The sequence below is a fragment of the Thunnus albacares genome, chromosome 4 (assembly GCF_914725855.1).
Source record: "Thunnus albacares chromosome 4, fThuAlb1.1, whole genome shotgun sequence".
Taxonomy (NCBI): Eukaryota; Metazoa; Chordata; class Actinopteri; order Scombriformes; family Scombridae; genus Thunnus; species Thunnus albacares.
The window spans coordinates 22,365,489-22,390,613 of NC_058109.1; the positions used below are offsets into that span (position 1 = coordinate 22,365,489).

Genomic DNA, 25,125 nt, shown 5'->3' on the forward strand with positions numbered 1-25,125 from the left:
TTTCGTTTTTCTTATCATTTGTACCAAATTGCACCGCCCTCTCTGTAAAATGTCCTATAAATAAACCGTTACATTTATGCAAATTTCCAGGAAACTTGTATAAAATGAACAGACCTGTAAGATAAAGTGTTGCCCACAACTTTATTTAGGATCATGTACTTTGTAATATGAACTTAAATGATGCAGGTCTTTAAACTAGTATTTGACAAAGGGCCCCTCTACAAGACATTAAGATTGACCCAATAATGCAGGACTCACTTTAGTTCATATCATATGTTGGAGATGTAAATTCCTTAACATTTTTTTTTATTAATTTGGTGAATCAATCAAACTACCAATCAATCAACCAATTGACATGCAGTGAACCTGGGGCTTTTGGGGCCTGTGGGGTCCTGGGGTATTTCTTACTTGGCTGGTAATCCAGCATTGAGCATCTTCTACAAGCTGTCACTGAGCAGCTCGTTGGGTGTGTTGTAACATCTATGGCCACCTGTGGTGCCCATTCATATGATGATTATGATCCACCCATATCCCTCTGTGAGTCCACAAACACCCTGATCCTGGAGGAAGTTATACTTTTCATCCATCAAATGTGTTATCCTGTTATATATGGAACAGCACTGTTGTGTAATGTAAAAAAGGGAACATCAGCTCTGTGGAGTTTGCATGTTCTCTCTGTGTCTATGTGGGTTCTCTTGAGGTGATCTGGCTTCCTCCCACAGACCAGAAACATGCAGGTTAGGTTAATTGGTGACTCTAAATTGCCTGTAGGTGTGAGTGTGAATGGTTGTCTGTCTCTATACTATATGTTATAATTGAGCCCTGTGATTGACTGGCGAGCTCTCCAGGGTGTACCCCATCTCTCGCCCAATGTCAGCTGAGATTGACTCCAGCTCTCCTGTCACCCTCTAGAGGATAAACTGTAAAGAAAATGGATGGATGGAACATTAGCTTAGCTGGTTAGCATCGATTTAAAAATGGAAGTCCACTTATCTGTGAATGGTTCATGTGTCTAAAATATACAAGGGACATTAGATTTGTTTTAAACTGGAATAGCACTAGTACAGTGAATAACTTGTACTATAAAACTAGCTGATAATAGTACCAAAACCAATACAAATGAGACATGACAGTCATTTTCACTTTATCATGCTGTTCTCTGCATTTTACCTGTGTGTGAAATAAAAAACATCAATTAAGTCACCCAGTAAACATACAATAGTCCTTTACAAATTCTTTTATTTCAGCATAATAGTAAGAAGCCTCTCCTCTGATTTTCATACAGTTGAAACTAATTGGATCACAAGGGTACATATTAGTTAGCCCATTTTACAATAATCATTGTAACATTTTTTAGGAAGTTATTCTTATGCACTCATTTTCCTACACAAAATAATCAATATCAAGATCCTATTTTAACTGAGGACCATAACTCTGCATGCAAGACTAATAAAGAAAACAACTAATCTGTGATAGCTACTGTTATGCTGTTGTTCATCTAATACCATTATCAATATAATTTACTACAAATACCAGGGACTTTGTATAAGAAAGAAAACATTTTCTTGTGGTACTACTGCCTCTAATGTCAAAATTACCGAACATACTGGGCTCTCAACTGTACTGATCCAAATTGTTCTGTCCGCCTTCTCTGTCAGTTTGAGGAGAAATAGGCTTTGTCTAGTACAGTCTGAAGGAAAAAAAAAAAAATCCATCTTTTTTTCTTCCTTTCACTCCAGTGTTTACAATTTTATCAGAATAAAAAAAGGTCCTTGAAACAATCATCAAAAATGCGATGAGAAATTCTCAGACAAATAAATCATTTGATCTGTCTGAAAAAAAGAAAAAAAATTAAAAATTAAACCTCAATCTTATAAACAAATGATCTGAGGCTCAAGGATTCTATTGCATTTTAACAATGAGATCGATAATACTAAAAACAATAAATGACAAAAAGGTATTAACAAGTGACGTCCACTATATACTGTATTGCCCTTTAGCCATTTTTAGTTATGTGCTCGTGCCAGCAGTTTCCCTTCCGCAGATTTTGGAATAGTGTTTCCAGAGCAAATTCATACATTTCTCAAACTTGTCCCTTTGCTGCCACTGAGTTTTCTTATGTTCTACCAAGTCACTTAAAACTGAATCCCATCTCTGTGCGCACTTTAACTGTCTGAATACCAAGGGATCATTTAAAGGAAGCTTCCCATTAACACTGGTAAAATATCACTTAACTCAGCAATCTGAACATGAACATCCTACAAATGAGAGACACTCTGGGATTTCACACATTTCCACATTCAGTCTAAGGCTGATGTGAACCTTTAAATAAAAAAACAAAACAAAACAACAAAAACCCATCTTTCTGATCCAAATGAGACTGTTGTCCCCCAAAACCACCACTGATGGTGTCAGTCATATGCACCTACATAGCTGTGGCATCAAATGGTTGTCTTAATATGTACATGTGTTTGGCCTTGCAGACTAAACCTCCCAACATCACTGACATTTCTCAGTTAAACATTATGGATAGGCAAATTGCTCGCTCACCAGTCACAGAAAGGATCAAGTTTGAGAAATTATTCCACGGGCAGCAAGGAGGCCACGATTAACCGGCTCTCTGCTGCCTGACAGTCAAAAGACTTTTCCCACAGTACGATCAGAGTTCATCATAGGTAAAAGAAATTGTTCGTTACAATATTGTTTAGTACTACAATGATTATTTGTGTATCCGCACTTACTTAAGGCTAAACCCAATGACATGACAGACATCCATTATACACACCAACCACATAATATTTGGATAAAAAAGGCAATTGTTAGTGTGTTGCAGAGTCAAGCGAGTGTTGAGTCTGCTGTGGCCTGCGACCGGCCAAAGCACTGCAGTGGGAAACAATTCAGCACTACCGACTTCTTACGAGGACCGTCAAACTCCCAGGGGCTCCTTAAGGATTATATATTGTGTTACACCGTTATCAGTAACAATGACCCAAAATATTCATCATCATCATCATCATCAAAATACCACCTCTTTTGACAGGAGAAAACATTAGTCTGAAACAGTCAACATTCTGTAACCATGACAGCTTTGAGGGAAAGAAATACCATGATGATGAAAAGCTGTCTCGTCTTAGTAAATACATCTGATCCACAATAATAATAACAGTTGAGAAAAAAGGCAAAAAAAAAAAGAAAGAAAGAAAGAAAGAAATAAACACACTAAGGCCACAAGATTTTGTATACCCCCACTGATCTCACCATGTGAGAAATCTGTACAAACATAATGGGACTTCAAGTGGCCAACCTGCACTATTTTAGACCAAGATCTATGGACAGAGCTGGAAAGAGAGAGAGAGAGAGAGTTGTCTGCTGTAGTACTGGAGATCACCGTATAACACACTGTATATATACAGCTGCACTTACAATAGCAGGGACTCTAGCGGAGGACTTGCTCAGGCTGTCATCCTGTGCCATTTCCTGAGTGATCATCAGCATGTCACACATACGACACAGAACACGAGATACACAGGTGATACTCCTGTGACCCGACCCCTTCATGTCTGACACAGAACTAGTCAGCTGCAGGCTTCTCTCTGATCATCCACTTATTGGAAGTCCTGGTTTACAATTATGTAGCACTGTTTGATATTACTTTTTTTTTTTTTTTTTTTAATAAACACACTCAGTTACTCAGGATTCCACTTAAACAGTGGCAACAAATTGAACCCGATTCTAATTTTTGCTTTCTTTTTGGCCCATTTTGTGGATTAAAAAAAATTACCTCTCAAGCCCCATAGTAAAACAATAATAAACATTTTGAATTATTTACACAGAGTAAGCATTAAAACTGAACCTCCTGTGCTGTTAAAGTCAGAAAACTCCTCTTGTTCAAATTATATTTAGACCAGACGCAGCTTACCAATAAAGAGTGAAATGTCTGGATTACTGACTACAAGTCATTATCATGGGAAAGTCCACCACAGGCCTAATGTCAGGTTGGTGCCTCCATGGTAAACATTATTTTAGCTGCAATGGCAAACAAGATCTGGTCCAAATGAGATATCAAGAGTGGTTTCCTTGCTTTACCTGAAAGGAAAGTTCAGTTTTATTTATTTTGACCTAAGTGGCAATGCTTCTGAGACAAAATGGGCCAAATAAGAGGCTCAAATGCTTTTCCTCACCACTGCATCCCATTTTGTTGCCAAGATGTCAGGATAAACAATACCCACTGCCCTTCCCGAGTACCACCAAATGCAGATATATTTGAACAACAATAAAAACTTTTTTTTTTTTTGCAAAAAAATCAAACAGATTAAGTACAAAACCACTGGACCACTGTTCATCACAGAAAAGTCTCGTCTTTAAAAAAAAAAGGTGGGGGGGGGGGAACACAGTAAGAAGTCAACAAAACGAAAACACAAATGTCCCTCTGTCATTAGTAATCCCAAGACTGGAGCTGCAAGATCAGTCTGTGTTAGAGTGTGGTGCCACTCAGCACAGAGCTGAGAAGAAGAAACCCTGTGGCTTGTCCCGTCTCTGGCGGTGTTGTGGATGTAGGTAAGGTGGAATGTCAGACCGCCAGCCGACCTGGAGGGGGATGCATGGGACTCCAGGTTGGGGGTGCGGGCGGGGGTTCTTGGGGATATGGGCGCGGTTCGCAGCATGGCTGGTTCTCTACTTTCGCTACGCTGCGACCCTGGCACAACCGCCGATGCCGCAAGAGCCGGTCTGTCCGTGAAAAGTTCTTTTAAAGACACAAATTGGACACAGTTAATAACTTATCTGGGGGGGGGGGGGGGGGGGGGGATCTGTTTAAATCGTTTAAAAAAAAACAACAGTAAGTGTTATGAAGATTGAATTTAAACAATGAATGAACACCTTAAGTTTCACATTAAGGTCACTTTGCTTTGTTCAAACTTCGTACATACCTGCTGGCACCGTTCACACTGGTATGGCTTCTCCCCACTATGGACACGCTTGTGTCTCTCAAGGTGGTAGCGCTGGATAAACCTCATATCACACATGTCACAAGCAAATGGCTTCTCTCCTAAAAAAGCACACAAATACACAGTCAATGCATCAATTTTAGCCATTTGTACCAATAAACAGTGTGTAATTTTTACTTACTACTCTTTCTTTGAGGACTACATTTCCAACACTTACAGAAAGTTGGAAAAAAAACTGCCCTATTAGTACATTTTTAACTATTTCCAATGGTAGTTTCAGCATCTGAATATTGATATTCTAAAAGGCCTCGTCATCAACTCATTATGTGTAGATCAGAGTGGAATTTCTCATTTTCATGGCCCAGATCTACGCAACATAGTGGCCCCAAAAACTGGGGGTATTTTTTTGAGGCTGGTTCAACATCCCATCAAATGACTTGACAATCCAAACTCGAGTTTGTTGTGACCCCGATGTGTTGAAAGCGCCAGAGCCTTTCTCATTGGTAAGGGTACGGTAAAGGAACGCATACCCGTATGAGTGAGGCTGTGTCTCTCCAGGTGGTTACGCTGAATAAACCTCATGTCACACATGGAACAAGCATACGGCTTCACCCCTACACACACAGAGCAATATATTAGCCCTACCTGCCACAAGTGCAAGAAATACATCTTTCAAGCTCAAGCTAGCACTAGGACTAAAATACTGGCAGAAATAATAACTAATACATTCTATGTATGTAATGTGCATTTCTTTTGTCAGAAAATAATATTGAAATATTCAGACATGCAACTAAGTCAATAAGTTAAACTGAGAATATAGCTGAGTCAGGTTTTTATAACAATATGGAGCTAAATATGTCTAGTTTCAAAGCAAAAAAACAAAAACAAAAAACACGTGTCAGATTATCATTTAATCACTGTATGTTTTGTCTGAACAAACATCAGTAACATTGTTACTTAACACTGCAACAAGACTGTTGCATCCTCTCACCTTTGGTGGTAATGGTTACATTATGCCTACATTTACACTGCAAAAACAGTAAAATAGTCAATGGTAATTATGACATTTCTTTCAAACAAGGCTTTGAGTTTGAGTTTGGACGAACTTTCACTGGTTATTTAGTTTTCTACTAACTTTTTTTTCTCTAAGATGCTGTAAAACAATGATACTATATGAGACTTTCATTATTATGCAATTGAATGCCATAAAAAATGCAAAGTGCAGGGAGGGGGGTTATTGTAGAATTTGATGTTGTTTGGAAGTTCTGTGTTCAGTCAAAACAGTTCAACGGTCCACTCAGACTACAGGCCAATTCATACTTTCAACGGTCGCGAGGGTCCGCATTAGTCTGTGTGATGTAAATGTCGTCATCTGCCTGTGTCCGCACGGCCTAACATTGGTCTGACTATACGCATAGCAAATACATCAACTGCACATGTGCTGGAAAAGCAAACGGGAGTACTGTAGAATACTGTCTACTGTATGTATGTACTGTATTCCTAGTCTCATTGAGCGGATGCTTTTCTTTTTTTGACATTTTCTTGTTGTTCAGCAAAATAAAGGAACTCCTCCGCAGCATTCAGACTGAAAACAGCCCTGTGTAAAACAATTCAAGGGGCCGTGTTGGTGCAGGCGTGTTCTTTAAAGTGCTGGTAAGACAATGAAATATGATCCAGTGAGTCCGGTTGAAGTAACAGATTATTGCATTAGCAGAAAAACACTGAACCGCGGTTAGTAATACTCACAACTCCAGGAAGTTGTCATGGTGAAACCCTGTTTACTAGCAGGCACATATGTTACCTGTAAAGTATGAATGGAACTGTGTGCGCATCTGCAAGACCACAGCTGTCCGTGGACGCAAAAAGCATGAATTGGCCACAAATGACTGTTTTGAGCTTTAAGTAGGGTCAGGTTTCAAGAACCCACGTGCATAAAAAATGTATAGGAACTGTGGATTTGTTTAGATTCATGCTTTTCAATTCAGCTTGTCGGATTTCAGAAAGCGAGGTTTAGAGCAATAGGACTTCCATGTGGATTACAAAACACAATTAATTTTTTACTTTTTAACCAAAAAAAAAAAATTTTTAAAAAATAATCACAAAATCATTTATGCGCTCGAAAGGCGGTTGTTCACTGTGAATGTGTTTTTGATAATTTTCTCATTTTTTTGCTTAAACTGTGCCAAGAAATGATTAAGATTCATAATCTGAATTGGAGCTAAAAAAGTTAATTATTAAACCCTGACTAAAAGGCAACATACTGAATCCTGCAACTCCACATTATAACACATAAACTGCCCTCCAGTATTACTGGTATACAGTAAAAATGAACTTAAAAGGCTGTAAACTAAAAAACCAAAGGAACTTCAGTCCTGCAAGTCTGCTCAACAACAAACTGCATCTAACCAAACAGATCCAGTCTTAATTAATCTTTAAAATTCATCTTTGCACAATAAAGAGTAAATGGTGATCTATGAAATGTGAGAAGGGCAGGTGCACGGACCCATACCCGTATGAGTGAGGCTGTGTCTCGCCAGGTGGTAGCGCTGAACAAACCTCATGTCACACATGGTGCAAGCAAAAGGTTTCACACCTAAACGCAGAGCATCAATACATTATTTTCAGGACTTTCATATTTTTGTTTCACAATCCATCAATCAATTATGTACTTTTTACATCTACGGTATTTACAATTGATGGGTTGTTAACCACTTTTCATTTTCTCTCTAAAAGAATGCAGTTGTCATGCTCAATTTTTGTTGTTTTTAAAAAAAATCCAAATCCAATGAAGAATACATCAAACTGTGTTGACCAATTTTCAGATCCACAACTAAACACATGACATGAGCTGATGATGTCACAGTCCTATATTTTACATTTTAAGACTTGCTTTAATGTTGCATTTACACATATTATGCAGGATATACATCAGAAAAGACGTAATGCTAGTTACTTTTAGAGAATAGTAATGACTGCCTTAAACCCTGCATCTCTAACATATTGTAAGTACAGTCTGATGTCAGTGACATGGGTAAGGTGGGCGGACGCATACCCATATGAGTGAGGCTGTGTCTTGCCAGGTGGTAGCGCTGAAAAAACCTCTTGTCACACATGGTGCAAGCATAAGGTTTCACACCTAAATGCAAAGTAGCAATATTACATTACTGTACCTCAGTTTCCATTCTTTATGAGTACATCCCTAAGCTATTGGTTATTAACCACACATTTGCCAATTCATGCAAAAACAAAACAAAACTTTTGTTTCAAATATTTTCTTTGTAATGCCTTTATCCATTTTGCAATATCAAAACAGTAGAGTGATTTACAGTTATCCTGCTCAACTGATAATACTAACTAGGAAATCATGTTTACTTCATATTGACGTTTCCCCTAAATATATCAGGCATAGTCGCCAGTTCATGCAATAACAAAATAAAAAGATACACTGTCTAAAAATATCCCTTTTGTAACTGTTATAGTTACTAACAGACAAAAAAACCAAAAAGATAATCTGAGATTATGCTGATCAACTGACCATTAATTTCACAGAGTAATAATTATGATGAAGAGTGACCATTACAGTGAGGGAATACTAAACAACTTTATTATGTGCCTAGTGTCAATAGTTTGAGTATGATTTACATTATGTTATTGATTAACAAAGTATTGAGCTTTATCTGTTTTTTTTATGAATGACATGAAGACAAAATACATGTACAGTTTATGTACCTGTGGATTTTACCACTAGTGATTATATTATTATTATTATTATTAATAATAAAGGGAGCCATTTATTTAATGAAAAGTTATCCTTATGAACTGCAGAGATTAAAAGTGCACTAATTATAGAGTTTTAAAATCACAGGATGAGACCAAATGCATCTGTATTGCTGTTTTTTTTTCAGTGTTTTTTTTAGTTAAACGTCATTAAAAAAAAGGTGCTAAATGTTCTAGAGGGCATCAAATATTATAAGCAAACTGCCTTAAACTCCTTATTGTAAATGTTACAGAGACATTACGGAATAGTAATTATTTTACTTAAACGTTTTACACAAATAAACTAAATTGGCTCTCTCAAGACATCTGTGTTGAAACGGTCTTTGCTGCTGATCTTAGCACAATAAGAGACTATATGATGATGACCTACAAATATGTGAGAAGGGCAGGTGCACTGACGCATACCCGTATGAGTGAGGCTGTGTCTCGCCAGGTGGTAACGCTGAACAAACCTCATGTCACACATGGTACAAGCAAAAGGTTTCACACCTAAACGCAGAGCATTATGGTATTATTTTCAGTCTTTTTTTGTGTTCACAATCCATCAATAAGCAATATAGTTCAAACATTTGTTCAGAATTGATGGGTTGTTAACCACTTGTTTTTTTTATTGTTTTGGAATTTCCTTTTAAGACATGAATGCTTGTTTTTTTAAGGTTGTTATTTTCCAAATCAAATAATACATCAAACTGTTTTAACCAATTCTCAAATCCACAACTAAACACATCACATGAGCTGATGATGTTGCAGTCCTGAATTTCTTTACATATAAACCTGCTTTAATGTTGCATGTACACAAATAATACAGGATAGGCTTGATAACTGCCTAACATGATAATGACCCTGTATCTGATACAATGTAAGTACAGTCTGATCTCAGTGACATGGGTAAGGTGGGCGGACGCATACCCATATGAGTGAGGCTGTGTCTTGCCAGGTGGTAGCGCTGAAAAAACCTCTTGTCACACATGGTGCAAGCATAAGGTTTCACACCTAAATGCAAAGTAGCAATATTATATCACTTTGCCTCACTTTCCAATTTTGTTTAGGAAAGAAAAAAAAAATCTCAGCTATTGGTTATTAACCACACATTTACCAATTCATGCAAAAACAAAACTTTTGTTTCAGATATTTCCTTCGTAATGACTATCCATTTCGCAGTGTTGTGGTTACCAACAAATATAAAAAAAAAAACAACAAAAGAATGATTCACGGTTATGCTGCTCAACTCATAATACAGACGAGGAAAACCAAAACTTCATATTGACATTTCCCTTAAATATAAAAAAAGGCATGTCTGAAGTGAACTAACAAGATTAAATGTGCACACTGATTTCTAACACTGAATGTAATGGGCTCGGTGCACGGACCCATACCCGTATGAGTGAGGCTGTGTCTCGCCAGGTGGTAACGCTGAAAAAACTTCATGTCACACATGGTGCAAGCAAAAGGTTTCACACCTAAACGCAGAGCATCAAGAGCGTTATTTTTGTGTCTCTGCCACAAAAGAAAAAAAAAATAGATATATATATACCCCTACTTCATAACTGAAGAATACTAATCTGGGCTAAATTGATATCTGTGGTTAATAACCAATGTCATACCCTAACATTACAATATAATTTAATAAGAAGCTTGTTTCAAATTACAAAATTCTCAGAGGGTCTTTAAAATCCACTTAAAACAACACATGAGCTGATGATGTCATCTAATGGCTATCACACTTAAAATCATCCATCAGAATTGTGTAATGAATACAGATATTTAGCACTAGATCAAGCATACAGATGTTGCAGCACCCTAATCTTTTGACTGGGTTAAGATTGGCAGACGCATACCCATATGAGTGAGGCTGTGTCTCGCCAGGTGGTAGCGCTGAAAAAACCTCTTGTCACACATGGTGCAAGCGTACGGCTTCACCCCTATACACACAAAGTACCAACTTTAGCATAAAAAAAAAAAAAAACTCAACTGCCAAAAATGATCGACGTTAAACTTTACTAATTGCTTAGTAAAGTTTGGTTGCACTTATCAGCGCTTTGTTTGCCTTCAAAATACATCTGCTATTCCAATTGGAGATTCACATCTGAATGAAGCTAGACTCTAATTACTAGATATCTATGGCCAATGTTCAAATTGGAAATTGACGGACAATGAAAACATCCCGAGTTGAAAGCAAAACGTATCTTCAAACCTAAAAACTTACCAAAATGAGCAGACAATTGAGCCAAAATTGAGGTCCTTAATGGACACATTCCAACTAGCACAAGTTTCTCACACTATGCAAATACAAGTTTGTGTTTGCAGAATTTCTACATACAGATTTTCTGAACATGAATTTTTGTCACGCTGATCGCAGAGGTTAGACAATTTTAGGCAGTTGGTAAACAACTATACACAATATATTAAAATGTTGACATTGGTTTGCAGATAAATTCTTATTTATAGTAGCTGAAAATATTATGGAAAGCATCTTAGAAAGCCTAGCTTGTATAAAAGTTCAAAATATAACATGAACTCTGCTGATTCAAATTTAAAAGCTGTACTAAAAAGACCTATGCTTACACAAAGCCTGTTCTTAACAATGTCAGTCGATGCAACTAAACAATTCATGAAAGAGGATTATATTTATTTCCTCACCATTACTTTGAATGTGAAATGACAATGACTGAGTTGTGTGGACAGTCAGCTCTACAGTTAGACATTCACATCAGCTGAGACCCAATACAGGCCGCATCACCAACACATTAATTCAGAATTTGATAATAACTTCCATAGCTGTTCCATAATGAACAGAAAGCCTTGAACTGATCTACTGTAGGCAGCCGCATGCGTGCAGCTGCTTCACAGCAAACGCCTTCATTGACGAAGTTTTTAAATTTCTTGCATTTTTTAAATTCTATGTGATAAGCTTTGGAGCTGACGCTGTGCAAACTCACACACACACAGCTTTTATGTTGAATTATAACGTGATATTCCTGGACAGGGGAATGATCTGTTCTACTAAGTTTGACTTGGATCACAGCAATAGTTTTTCATATATATCATAAAAGAGAAAAGAGATCTTAATGTATAGTTATGTCTGAGTCTGCGAGCTACAGACACCAGCAGTTTTGGAATTTAGCCATTTCATATATGTATTTCATATATTTGAGAATCATTCGCATTTGATTTTTGGAAATATGTTAGCAAAAGAATTAGGATTTATATTTCTGCAGCATTACAAAAGTCAACCAATATTTCATGGTTTTATTATTTTAGAAGCACATTTCTTCCATATATGCAGCTACTGGACTGAAGTAGAATTTCTTTTTGAAGCTGAGCTAATTCAAATACGCAAAAAAAGTCTGATAAGAAAACTTGTCAGAATTATGTTTTTGTTTTGCAGACATCTAAAAGCTAAAACATTTAGTTTAAAGGTAAACACATAAATAAAACTACAAACCAAAACAAGCTGTTGGCATCTTTGCTTCAAATTCATTATGTCATTTCATATGCAAAGTATGAGGGGAAGTATCATTATGCAAGTTATTATGAAGCTCCCTGTAGATGCTACATGAAACATTATCTCTTGTCAATATAGTGACAGAAAGCAATACAAACTCGAGTTTGAAGCAGCCATGTAAACATTAATGTGGGGCGCATGCATGACCACAGTCAAAGAGAGAAATGGTCAAATAATGAGGACGTACCCGTATGAGTAAGACTGTGTCTCTCCAGTTGGTAACGTTGTATAAACCTCATGTCACACATGGTACAAGCATACGGCTTCACTCCTAAACAGAGCACAAGAAAGTTAGGTGTATTTCAACACTGATGAAGTTCATGAACACCACGATTTAAATAAAAACATAATGAAATGCTTTCAGGTTGTTTATAATAGCATGCTTTATTACAGACAGAAACACAAAAGAGTTTAAGGACCTGCAGACATCAATAGTTAAAGTGCATCATTAATTAAGGGGAAAGAATGCGCTGACAGAATGCAGTTTGGATCAGATTTAGTAATATTCAGTCATCCTGCAAACTGTTGGTGATAAAAACCCCATTTCAGGTTCATGCTGAAGCTTTTTAAGTTACACTACGTTCAAGATGCACTGTTTCTTGAGAAATGTAGCCTCTTTTTCTTCACATTTTAGACTATTGATGCCTGCATTTAAACCCTTTTTGGTGTAATGTGCGTTCATTCAATATGTAATATAGTACTGAACAATACACATGCAATAGTACCATTACAGTGTTAATCACAAAACAAGGTAATTGACAGGAAGAGTCACTTTTTCAGTGGACAGTTTTCCAACAAAGCCTAAAAATTATATTAAACATGTTTTATTTAGAAGGGGGAATTTATCATCAATGGCATATGTTGAATATAGAGGGACTTATCAATAAAAAAAAAGATCATGAATAGGTTGTTTATAGAAAAGGTTTTATAGTGAAAGGGGAACAATTAATTCAAGCATACCAGTATGAGTGAGGCTGTGTCTTGCCAAATGGTAACGCTGGAAGAACCTCATGTCACACATGGAGCAAGCGTATGGCTTCACCCCTAAACGCATACAGTACCAAACTTTAGAAAAGTGTTCTCATGAACTATGTACACAGCATATGTCATTTTACATAAACTAGTCAGTGTTATGTCATTATAAAACCCCTTATATTTTCATGCCTTACTAGTAGGGCTGGGCGATATGGACAAAACCAAATATCACGACATTTTTGACCAAATACCTCAATATTGGTATTGTAACAGTATTGTAGGGATGACTATTGGTGCTTTCACAAAATATTTACACAATGAGTATTTTGATAAATAATCATCAGTAATGTGGATATAATGACTAAGTGGGTAACAAGACAAATAATAGAACAGCTAGAACAGTCTGGTAAGTTCAGAAAATTACATCATTTTACTGTAATGCAGCCTTTAAAACCAGGAAAAGACAACACTTATGCTATATCATGATATTACGACAAAATCTAAGACGATATCGATATAATATCGATATATTGCCCAGCCCTACTTACTAGTCTCTATACATAAATACATAAAATGTGTCATGTCAAGCCTTTAAACAATTAGCAGATACAATGAAACAAATGACACCAGAAAATAAAATAGAAACTACTAGTACTTTAACTTTAAACTTACATAATCCAACACATGGATTAAGTATTACACATTTATCTTGATGTCAAAATACACCCATAAGTAGGCAGTGCTTATAAACCAAATCTCTACAATCCCTGGTAGTGTCAGTTGAGAGGGATTTAAGTAAAACTTATACCCGTATGGGTGAGAGTGTGTCTTGCCAGGTGGTATCTCTGGAAAAATCTCATGTCACACATGGAGCAAGCATATGGCTTCACCCCTGCACACACAGAGCAAAATATTTTGTAAAAACAACACAATGAACTGAACAGGACACACTCACTTATATCATGTATCCAGACATGCCAAAAGAGGTGGCACCAGTATGATGTCACACTAAATGCATTAAGCTATCATTTTGACTGTCAACATACATTAAGAAGGGACCTCAATGAAAACATTACAAAGGCTGAAAAAGTCTTCAGACCCAAGTCAAGGTAAAATAACCTAATGGAGGCAATCTGGGAAATGCTGGCTAAACATAGTACCATAAAGGGTTAAGACAAAAACAGAAAGGCACTCCTCCATTGTGCTCCAACAATTATTCATATGTTAAAAGCCAGACTCATTCTACAAACAAGGAAAATTTAAACTCCACTAAACCGGGTATTTGGGCTCTCAAGTAACAAAGAAGGGTGAACCCGTACCCGTGTGAGTGAGGCTGTGTCTTGCCAAGTGGTAGCGTTGGAAAAATCTCATGTCACACATGGAGCAAGCGTATGGCTTCACCCCTACACACATAAAAAGTATGTAAACATTAGCTAGAAACAGAAAAGAAAATACGTTTCAACACATAACCATCAACTCTTCCCTTACAACAGCTCTTCTTATGCGTCTACACGTAATCCCATGAGCTTGAGAAACAAATGCTTGTTTTGCAGTACACGATTATGTGTATTGTGACCACGACTGGGTCATTTCAGTCACATTAAAAATGTATCTTGTAAAATCAAGACCAACTAAAGAGATAATTGCGCAGAACGAAGTAGAGCGTTCAGCAGGGGAAAAGCTGAAGTTATGTAAATTTTGGTTTCCCGTTATATAAGCATGTATTCACATCAAGAGTTTAATATTTTACTGTACTAACACATGTCTGGATACATCTTAATGTTTGCTAATATGTCAAGTCTACATATTTGAAGCTGGTTGCCAATTTAGATACCTCAAACCTCTGTTTATACAGCTATGAGTTCAAAGTTAAGGCACTTCTAATAAAACCACAACCTAATGAACCAGGGTAAGCAGACGCATACCAGTATGAGTGAGGCTGTGTCTTGCCAGATGGTAACGTTGGAAGAACCTCATGTCACACATGGAGCAAGCGTACGGCTTCACCCCTACATACACAAATATCAACATATTAGCTAAGACGTTGCTTTAGCATCAAAGGGAAGCATCATTCACAGTCATTAAATCACTAGGACCTGGCAGACAGTTCACATTCCAATCAAAGCTTCATGCGAAGGTGTTTGTTTTTACTTCTAATTGGTAAAAGTGTCTTCTGTTATGGGGAGCATTCGTTTTCAAATATTCTGGAATACATCATGAAACAAAAACAGCAACAGGATACAAGCCAAGCATGTTTAAAACAAGACATACAAGTCAGCAGCAAGAGAGCAAAGAAACGTCTGAGACGGTGATCACACGGGCCAGCTGAAGCAAACACATTAGCACGCTTCTCCACCGTTTATTTGATGGATGTCATCATTTTTTTAGCATATTGGTTGCAGCTTACTGTTAAATTGAACTTGGGTAAACTTCTATGCAACGCACTCATTCAATTTATGGTGGCATGCAAGTGTGCGTTGGTTTCAAGCTCTCCAAAGTGATGATCTGTCTCAGAATTTAAAAGCTTCCAATCCAATCGCCGCCATAGGCTTACAGCAGAAACATCTGTAAAAGCAGCTGTGCAACTTCTTAAATTAAAAAGCCAGACAATTACAGAGTTGTGCAGCCATTAATCTGCATGTAAAATAGGTGTGGACATCAAAGGACTATTCCCATAATATACCATGGCCTTAGGGAATCAGCTACGACTATGACTAGATCAGACAGGAGGGAATTAACACAAACTGGTGTTAAAACTTGAAATAATTAGCCAGTTATTTCTATTAAAGTCATGCACAATCAGGTTTTACAAACACCAAAGTTAGCAGGTCTCCTAAAAAATTACATTATTTTGCCCTTATATGGTGACCAATCTCCCCCATCTCTTAACCGTGGCTGTGTAACACTTCCTTGAAAAAAATCCTACTAAAAAAAGGTCCCCAACCACCACGTAAATCCATTATTAATAGGATATTTCGATTAATACATGAAAGGATAAGCAAAATGTGCAGGACTTATGTACACAGTGTATGATAGCTGGCAGTTGGCTTTAACTCTTAAGCTCTGCTTGTACGTTGAAGCAGAAGTAACAGTTTGATTGGAAAATAAAATACAAAAAAGGAAAAATAAGTGTAAATTTTGTTGAGCAGCAATGGTACAAGAGGGATAATACACTTTGAGGTGTCCACAAGAGTAATTCCAAATCAACTCCTGAAGGACTTGTTTGTGCATGCATGTTCGCTTGTGTGCTGTTGTATATGAGGTCTTACTGTAAATGGTTTTTTTGTTGTTCTTCTCTGGCCTCTTTTTAAGAGAAATCCTGATCTCAATGAGACAACCTGATCAAATAAAGTTTCTTAACCTGACCTGGGTACGGTAAATGGACGCATACCCGTATGAGTGAGTCTGTGTCTCTCCAGGTGGTAACGCTGGAAAAACCTCATGTCACACATGGAACAAGCGTACGGCTTCACCCCTACACACACAGAGCATAAAATTATTAGCTATTCAGTCTATCAGATAAGTTGAATTAGAGACAAAAATATATATTTATATATATTTTAAAAATGTACTATGTGAAAAACAGACAGAACAGATGCAGTGTAGCCAAAAAGAGCAACTGCTTACTTAAGCTACTGGGATATCAGAATTAAAAAAAGTATACACGTACACATATGTATTAATAAAAAGAGCTGGGTAAAATTGGTCAACATTACTATTGATGCATTTCTTTTTGTGAATACTGAAAGCAGTAGTCACTTAGAAAAACTATTAGGTTAGAGGTTGACTTACCCACAGTGCATACTTCTTAAACAATGAAAAACAAAGAAGTTTATGTGAAAAGGTGCAACGCAAATATGGACACTATGGAAATGTTTTTCGATAAGGACCTTATATCCATTTTATATAAACATAGTCCTTTGATGTCCATGCAGTTATTTTCCACTGATAAATTAATAATTACATACAAAATGATTCAAAAAAAGAAATCTCATGTTTTGTGCGGCCTGTGCATTGAGGCTTTCAAATAGATACACTGGGGTCCAAAAGTTTTGAGTCCTTTTCAAGTCCACTATCAAGAATTCTTGCTTACAGAACTGTTTGTTTTCATCATGAAGAAAATCTTATTTTAAACCAGCTGTTTCCTGGATACATTAGTGCTGACACAGATTAATAGCTTATGATCCTTAGAAATACAACAGAAAATTACATTTTGTAAGGTTTTTCTTACTGCAGTCACACCATACCTTTCATGCATATTTTAACACAAGGATTCTCTTTAACACAAAGTGAGAACTGTTTTCCAGAGAAAACCACATGTTGACAAAATGAATATGGTCACTCATGTGTCACTACTGCTTGTGTTTAAACTTTGGGTTTCAATTTACGCATATTTTCTGTTGAGGAGCCGCCAAAAATTGAGGAGCCAAATAACGTGATGCCAAAATATTCTCTGATGTAGTAATCAGTATCCCATCTAACTGTAGCAAAACTGAAGTTCTGAAGGACTGGCAGGCTACAAACATTTCTCAGAGGTCAAATCCAAACCAAGATCAGGCAGACTTTAAAACATTGAATCTTGGAGAGTGAAAAAGCATTGCTACTCTGACATCTACAAGTTATGAGGTTCAAATCTGTTGCACTTCTGACTGCACCCATCATCATATTTGGTGGTCAGGTGTTGTCTGTTGTACTTGCAACCACAACCAGATGTGATACAGCGTTAAACTATAGTGCACAGTGATGAAGCGTACTGCACACAGTGTGCAGAGAGCAATGCACCAACTTCTACATGGCAGCACACGCAGGATCAGCCTGGTTGTTGTTAGTCTTTAAAGCAGTCACACTATGTGAAGACAAGTGTATCAAGCTTACATCTTTACAGGACCCAACAGCATTTGCACCAACAACACAAATCTAAATGAACAAAAAAAACTCCTATTTCACTTATCAATACAATCAATTTAAGAACAAAACAAGTCAAAACAATGGTCCAAGAACAGGCATGAGCTAAACAATCTCAACAACACAGCTGAAGACAGAAAGAAAGCTGTTTTTACAAATTCATCAGAGTTTGAATTTGCAATAAGAAGGTTGATGACAGTCACTAGAGAGGCTAATTACTCCCTTCACAGTCACCAGAACTCAACCTCATTGAACAAAGATCATTAAGAAAAGGAGGACTGTGACTTCAACGTCTTTGGGATCTCCTTAAAAAGCTGAAATAATGTGGTATATGGTAATCACACATGGTAAAACAAGAGTTTTTAATAGTGGACTTGGGACTACTGGACCGCACTGTATTATATCGCCTTCAGTAACTTTTTCTTGGTGTTGGGGGACCAATATTTATAAAGACAAATACTGTGCTTTATATTTTGGGCTGAACAGATTTTGGGGGGTGGCTTTGTTGGAAATTACTGTCCACAGACAAAATGAACCCTAAGCATCTGTCCATTGATTCAAGTGTCAAGACTACAGAGGTAGTCAGATTTATGTAATATGGGTACGGTTAGAGGACGCATACCCGTGTGAATGAGGCTGTGTCTCTCCAGGTGGTAACGCTGAATAAACCTCATGTCACATACGGCACAAGCATACGGCTTCTCCCCTAAACCGAAGAGCACCAGTTTTAGTTCAAGTCCCCACAGATACCACCAATTAGCTGTGAGGCAAAAGCTATTACCAAACAAGATTTTTAAGCAGGCCATTGCAAAACCTTACAGTTGCTGCACACTCCTAAATTCCATCCAACTCAAGCTTTCAGAGCCTCCTTCAACAAATGATTTATGTAATCAGGCATTAAAAGCTGTTTTTTTTGGCTTTACTGTGAACTTCGGTTATTCCAAGCGTGACCCATACCTGTATGAATGAGGATATGTCTCTTCAGGTGGTATCCACTCCTAAATGCGCCGTAACAGTGATCACAAATAAAATTTTTCTGCACTTTGGATGATGGACCATTTTCATCTCCACCTGTGCCCTAAGGTGGACAGTAAAGAATAAGCGTTCAACATTTGTTCAAATAACACCTTAATGGTGTACCAGTGACATAGACTAAGAAACCAGTGAACTGTACCACTAAAACAATGGCACAATCTGTCACACATACCCACCCACAATGGCTCTGAATTGAATAAAAGTAAATAATTCCTCTTCAATTTCAGTAAATGCAAAGTATTTGATTTCTATTACACCAAATCCAACAGTTTCATGTATATTTTTAATTGTTTATAATGTGTAAAACCAAATTATCTTGGGTATGTAAATGCAGGGTATAACAGTTTGTTTTTTACTGAATGTAATTAACATTTGAATTGAGAAATACCCCACAATCCCTTACTATGGCCTAATGCCCTCATGTTACTGCTCCCCTGTATGCACACAACTGCAGTTATTGTGCTCCGCTCTGCTTTGCTCTGCTCCCCTCCCCCTCTTTCCTCTCTAGAGATCCTCCACCCCCTCCACATCTTCCCTGAGCTCCTCCCCCCACCCCCACACAAACAAAATGTGCAGACATGAAAGCTCCAAGTGAGGCACACTTAAATAAAGTTAAATGCTTTTACAGAAACATGTGCAAGCTGCTAAAGACACATTTTCTGTAAAGCAGAAAAGGACCATGCACAGACCATTCCCCATTTAGCAACCACAGCCACTGACCTTCCCTCCCCTTCCCTCTTGATCTCTCACTTTACAGGGCGTTACTGATTTCCTGTTCTTTTTTTTCTGCTGCATGTCCTCGTTGGCCCTCATCTCCTTCTCGTCCAGCAGGCGGGGAGCTTGGAATTCACCTTCCTTCCGGATAAGCTTAAGAGCAAGACAAAAAAAGACAAGTATTTCAGATTAGATTCCTCTAAAAAATAAAAATAAAATATCTGAACAAGATATGTCTAAAACAAAGCGATAAATGTAAACCTCTCTTAAGTAAATTTTTTGCCACTGCACTTTGATACCAAAGCCAATGTTTAATATTAGTGGGTTTGTAGATTTTGTGTCTTGGTTTTAGTAAAATCAGCATATAATTTAAAACAATTGGGACAGTTTCTGATCACTGAAGAGGGAAAGGTTTTGACCACCTGAAACAAATCTATTTTTTAATTTAAAAAAAATACAACTGTTGTTTGTGGCGGTGTAAGAACAATGCTCCTGAAACTGTAACTATATGATCTAATGTAAAACCTGGTAGTGATTATGTCAACATGTTTCCAATGTCAATTATGAGGTGAACTCATTATCCAATTCCAAGTTAAAACGCCACAAAAACAAGAAGCGGAGGGTTGTGTTGTCCTTCCGCTATCAAATTTTCAATTTCGTAAAAGACAAAGGGTTTACACCTTTGACAATATTGAAACATATAAAAACAGACAAATTTCCATTCCATATTTCCCAAGGGGGTCCTAACCAGAGGTGGACAGCTCATTCCAGACGGGAGGATCATATGGCTCTGGGGAGCACGGTCAGGTCCCTCTCTCTGCTGTGGTCCATGGCCAAGTGGAGCCATCATTTTTTTGGGTGGAGCGGCCATGGAGCTGGCCTGCATCAGGGCCATACTGGAGAGGACAGCCTCGCAGCCAAGCAGACCCGCCTGGGAAGATAGAACATTTAAATTTAAGAATAATTAACTAACGACAACGTACTTCTAAAACAAATAGGCTGGAATTTGAAATGATTTGCATCTAAGACATGGCAATTGCCAAGCTAGTCATCAACGACAACATCCTGAGTGACACAAGACTCCAAATAAAGTTATTTGTAACCACTTTGGTGTTCTTAAAACAAACCCATTTCATATGGTCGCGGACTGAGCTGCTGGGCAGATGTGACATTGCTGTGGTAACGGTGTATGTGAGCGCAGGGACAGGGGTGGGGACAAGGTCATCCAGAGATCCGTCAGTCAGGATGGTCGGGCTGGTGGGAAGCCACACCCACCTCACTCATCTAGCATTAAAACTGAGGAAGAGGAGGATGTGGATGAAACAGACAAACATTAAATTACATCAGCATCAATGGCTGCCTTTAATGGCACATATTCCATTAACTCCAGTTAGTTGTTGTTTTTCCACATCACAAAATATGAAACTCACATGCATTTTGTTCATAGATATGTCAGTATACTCACCATAATAACAACTGACCATAAAGTTGACTGACTATGGATAACACTCATTCATACTGTACATCTATCTTGAAGCTTAGCACGGTTTTTCTCTTTTGGGATTACCATAGTTCACTAAGACGGCAATTAATGGACTTCCACTATTATTATTCTTTCTTCTGCATAATCCCTATACATAAAACCTAAACATCAAGATACCAGTATGAGTGCAATTCATACTAAGGCCAGGCAACACACACTAATCAAAATCAAATAAAAATCACAGTGACTTTAGGATCTTCTTCCAATATACATATAATCACATTATCTTGTTAGATGGAAAATCTTCCGTTAACTGTCTAGTTTATCAGGAGATTTTAACTGTTAATCACAGTGGACTGCAGATAAATTTGAAGTCAACTTGTCTCGTCATTATCAAGGGTTCAAATATCATACCAAGAGAAATCTGAATACATAATCGTTTAGTCAGACTTCCTTGCTGTATTGTCCGCTGTTGTAAATATTATACATGTATAATGCTTTGTGCATAACCATTGAAGTAGATGGAAGCACAAACTAAATTCTGCAGAACTCAATAAGTGGAATTGAAAAGCATTTAAAAAAAATCTGGAAACAATTAGAATTTAAGAAAACCAAACCATTAAAGGGTATTTTTACCAGGTCTACATGTAGTAAGTTTAAATAACAACTCTTTTAGTGCTTGCATTGCAGTAGGCTAAGCCCATTCATACTCCATATGAGAAACTTTGCCAATAGTGTTTTACATAAGTGTTTTGTATGACTAGAGGGAAACAAGTTGAAACGTGAAGATAAAGAAGAAATTGCATAGAAAATTAGCAAAAGTGAGTTTCAAAATATCCACTAATATAACTGCAGCTCTGTTAAAAACAGAACAAATTCAACACATATACATACAATACATAACACAGACAAGAACTGTATTCAAAGCCTGACATGTTTTCTTTATGTAAACTTAATACTGACCAGTCAGTCAGAACAAAAACTCAAAATACAGTAGACACTGGCATGCATGCTGCTGTCTATTATTCAAATGTCTAGAATGGTTTTCATTGTATTAAATTACAAGTTATTAAGGTTGAGGTTTAAGTGGGACAAAGACATTTAGCTATGATAACATTTAGGTTGTAATAATAATAATAAAACAGCTTTGGCAAATCATCAGCTTTCCACTTTCAGAGTACGAGAATACCGGAAAATATAACAAAGTGTGAAAATTAAGCAATATGGAGGGAGCAGTTATATGTTAAGGAAGTCTCTTTCTTATGTTTTCATGGATGCTGAAGAAAAGCCCTCCTTTCTGGTAAGTTACAAATGATTACTGCGTTCACATTGTGCTGCTCAACTTTAGAAGCAAAACTTTTAGAAAAGGTTAAATCTCCTATTTCTTACTCTTCTGCTAAACCTGTTGAAAATGTAAGTAGAATATCTCTGGGTGAGAGATGTAATTATACAGTTACTGTTAAAGGTTAATGAAAAAGCTAACATTTTCATTATTGACTAATCTGTTCATTATTTTCTTGATTAATTGATTAGTCGTTTGGTCCAAAAAATGTTGGAAAATGTGGGAAAAATGTCAATCACAGTTTCCCAAAGCTAAATCCTCAAATTATCCACAACCCAGATATTCAGTTTATTGTTGTAGAAGATGAAAGAAACCAGAAAATATTTAAATTTAGGAAGCTGGAATCAAGATTTTGGACATTTTCTTTAGAAAATGACTCCATGAGATTGATCGATTATCAAAATAGTTGGCGATTAATTTAATAGCTTGACAATTAATCGACTAATTGTTGCAGCTCTAAAGGCTAACATTTAATATTTCGACTATAGATTATACATGCATTATGTACATATTGTGTAACAATGCAGAGGGGCTCTTGACCTGGACCCTTTATAATCTGGTACATTAAAATGTAACGTTACGTTTGGCCTTTTGACCGGTTTGTTGGGTTATTACGAGGAGGCCGTTAATATGCTGAAAGAAACATTGCTCAATTTTGAGAAGCACTGTCGATGCAAAAACCAAGGTGGTTTTTCCATTATTTACGTCCGTTTGGGCATCGTTTGTTATGTTCCCCTCACTATGGTACAGGTTAACTGCTTTTATACCACCATAAAAGTTAACGGTGACCAGATGGAGGCAGAAATAAACGCTTAAAGTGGTTTCGCCATTAGCGTTGGTTAGCTGGCTAACACTGCTAGGAAAACGCTAACGCTGGCTAACGCAAATTACAAGACTACAAGGCTTTTTTTATTGGATGTCGTCGATATAGTTGCCAGCAGAAGAAAAGTCACTACACTAACACGATGTTGTTTGGAAGATAAATATTTAATTTCTCAGCGTTGAATGGGCTGGCCTTCGCACTACCACCCCAACCTAACGTTAGTTTTGCTGATGTTGAACAAGCTAACAGCAGCTAGCAGCTAGCTGCTCGCTGGCGCCCACCGTAATGTTAAAAATTGAACATTTTTTCACTCCACTTGGTCATTGGTTTGAAACAGTAGATACATGAAACTCTCAATAATGAGCAATGGACACATTAATCTTTTCACTGTGATAACCATGTGAACACACAAAAGCTGAAGTCGTTCAAGACGAGATTGAGCGATAAAGACATTCGTGATGGCCGTCGTTGCGAGAGCCTCCCCCTCCCGTTAGCCAGCTAGCAGTGGCTAACATTGACGCTGTAATATCAAGTAAATCCTTCTGCAGCCTTGCGTGCATTTTAAGAAAAACGACATAGCAAACCACTGAGTGCACCATCAAAATCCACCAAGCATCGAAAGAAGAAATGAAAAGATATGTGTATCTACCTTTCAGCTTCACTCGCCCGACGTTTTCGAGACCGTCTAGTTTACAAACACAGGAAACGCCACAGGATGTAACCCACTCCCCCACACAGCAGCACAGCCTCCTCCAGCGAAGAAAAAAGGCTCATCTTCTTCAACTAGCTCACGGTGCACACACAGTTCTACCTGAAAGAGCACACTAAACCTACTTTTTATCCATTTTTTTTATTTCATGGTGGACATCTGAGGCGTACTCTGCGTTATATCGATATGTGTGTTGTTATGATGGAGGTGGCCTCTTCTCAGTTTGCAGCAGATTCAGGCGACGACTGAAGAGACGCAGATGAAGAAGGAAGGAGTGAACACTGAAAATGACAGAAAGCAGACATACAGTGGTTTATACAGTGGCTCAAACCGCTCCCCCACCCCCTTTGCCCTGTTTTATTTCCTCTAATGCCCATCTGGTCCAAATCAATAACAATTCTCTTCATTATTATTAAATCACTGGTGTTATTATTACCGTCGCCCCATCTTCTATTCAATTAATTAATATTATGAGATTGCTGCTCCTACCAAGCTCCCGTTTAACGGGGAATGACGTAATCGTCAATAGTCAGCATTGATTTCTTCTAGTGAGTTTTACTCTGCAGTTTGCACAGTTACCTTTAGTGCTTTATGGTTGCATGGTCGGTTTGCATGTTTACTTGAAACTAAAATGACAGGCTTTCTTAATCAGTTGTCATTAATCAGGTATTTTGTTTGTTTTTTCAGTGTTAAAACTGCTGGCTGTTGACTTGGCCTTTGAAATGTATTACATTTAGGGAATTATTTATTTGTGTGACTACTGATTGCTTATATAATGTCTTTAGTAGTCAGCTCTTTTATGGAAACATAACATTGTGTAACTCAAACCCTTAAAGTCCCCCCTCCCTCCACTAAAAAATGTGTTTTTCTTCTTGTTCCTACAGTTGGATGTTTGAGCTTCACTGTGCAGA

The 25,125-nt window shown here is 37.5% G+C and overlaps 1 protein-coding gene across 22 annotated transcripts; it reads right to left on the reverse strand.

Annotated features, from left to right (window-relative positions):
• Positions 1-1,222: 1,222 nt before the first annotated feature.
• Positions 1,223-24,506, reverse strand: znf740a (zinc finger protein 740a). 22 transcript variants are annotated; one of them, XM_044348128.1, is made up of 21 exons: positions 24,155-24,506; positions 20,985-21,153; positions 20,606-20,788; positions 19,864-20,010; positions 19,066-19,186; positions 18,731-18,814; positions 16,595-16,678; positions 15,129-15,212; positions 14,523-14,606; positions 14,012-14,095; positions 13,189-13,272; positions 12,416-12,499; positions 10,562-10,645; positions 10,100-10,183; positions 9,633-9,716; positions 9,129-9,212; positions 7,999-8,082; positions 7,456-7,539; positions 5,477-5,560; positions 4,929-5,047; positions 1,223-4,744 (listed from the first exon to the last, which is right to left on the reverse strand). In XM_044348128.1, the coding sequence occupies exons 2-21, from the start codon at positions 21,027-21,029 to the stop codon at positions 4,571-4,573; spliced, it is 1,965 nt and encodes a 654-aa protein (XP_044204063.1). In that variant the 5' UTR covers positions 21,030-21,153; positions 24,155-24,506; the 3' UTR covers positions 1,223-4,570. The 22 variants fall into 22 exon arrangements, with proteins under 22 accessions (XP_044204063.1, XP_044204065.1, XP_044204067.1 ...); XM_044348130.1 differs by having other exon boundaries at positions 19,894-20,010; positions 24,155-24,495; XM_044348132.1 differs by lacking the exon at positions 18,731-18,814 and having other exon boundaries at positions 24,155-24,495.
• Between the last annotated feature and the right edge of the window lie 619 nt (positions 24,507-25,125).

Excerpts from the sequence above, each read along its gene's own strand:
- znf740a (XM_044348128.1), bottom strand. The coding sequence starts at position 21,029 with ATGTCACATCTGCCCAGCAGCTCAGTCCGCGACCATATGAAATGG. Across the intron at positions 15,213-16,594 it reads ACACAGACTCACTCATACGG|GGGTGAAGCCGTACGCTTGC; the intron begins GTATGCGTCCAT and ends TTGTGTATGTAG. Across the intron at positions 8,083-9,128 it reads ACACAGCCTCACTCATACGG|GTGTGAAACCTTATGCTTGC; the intron begins GTATGCGTCAGT and ends CTTTGCATTTAG.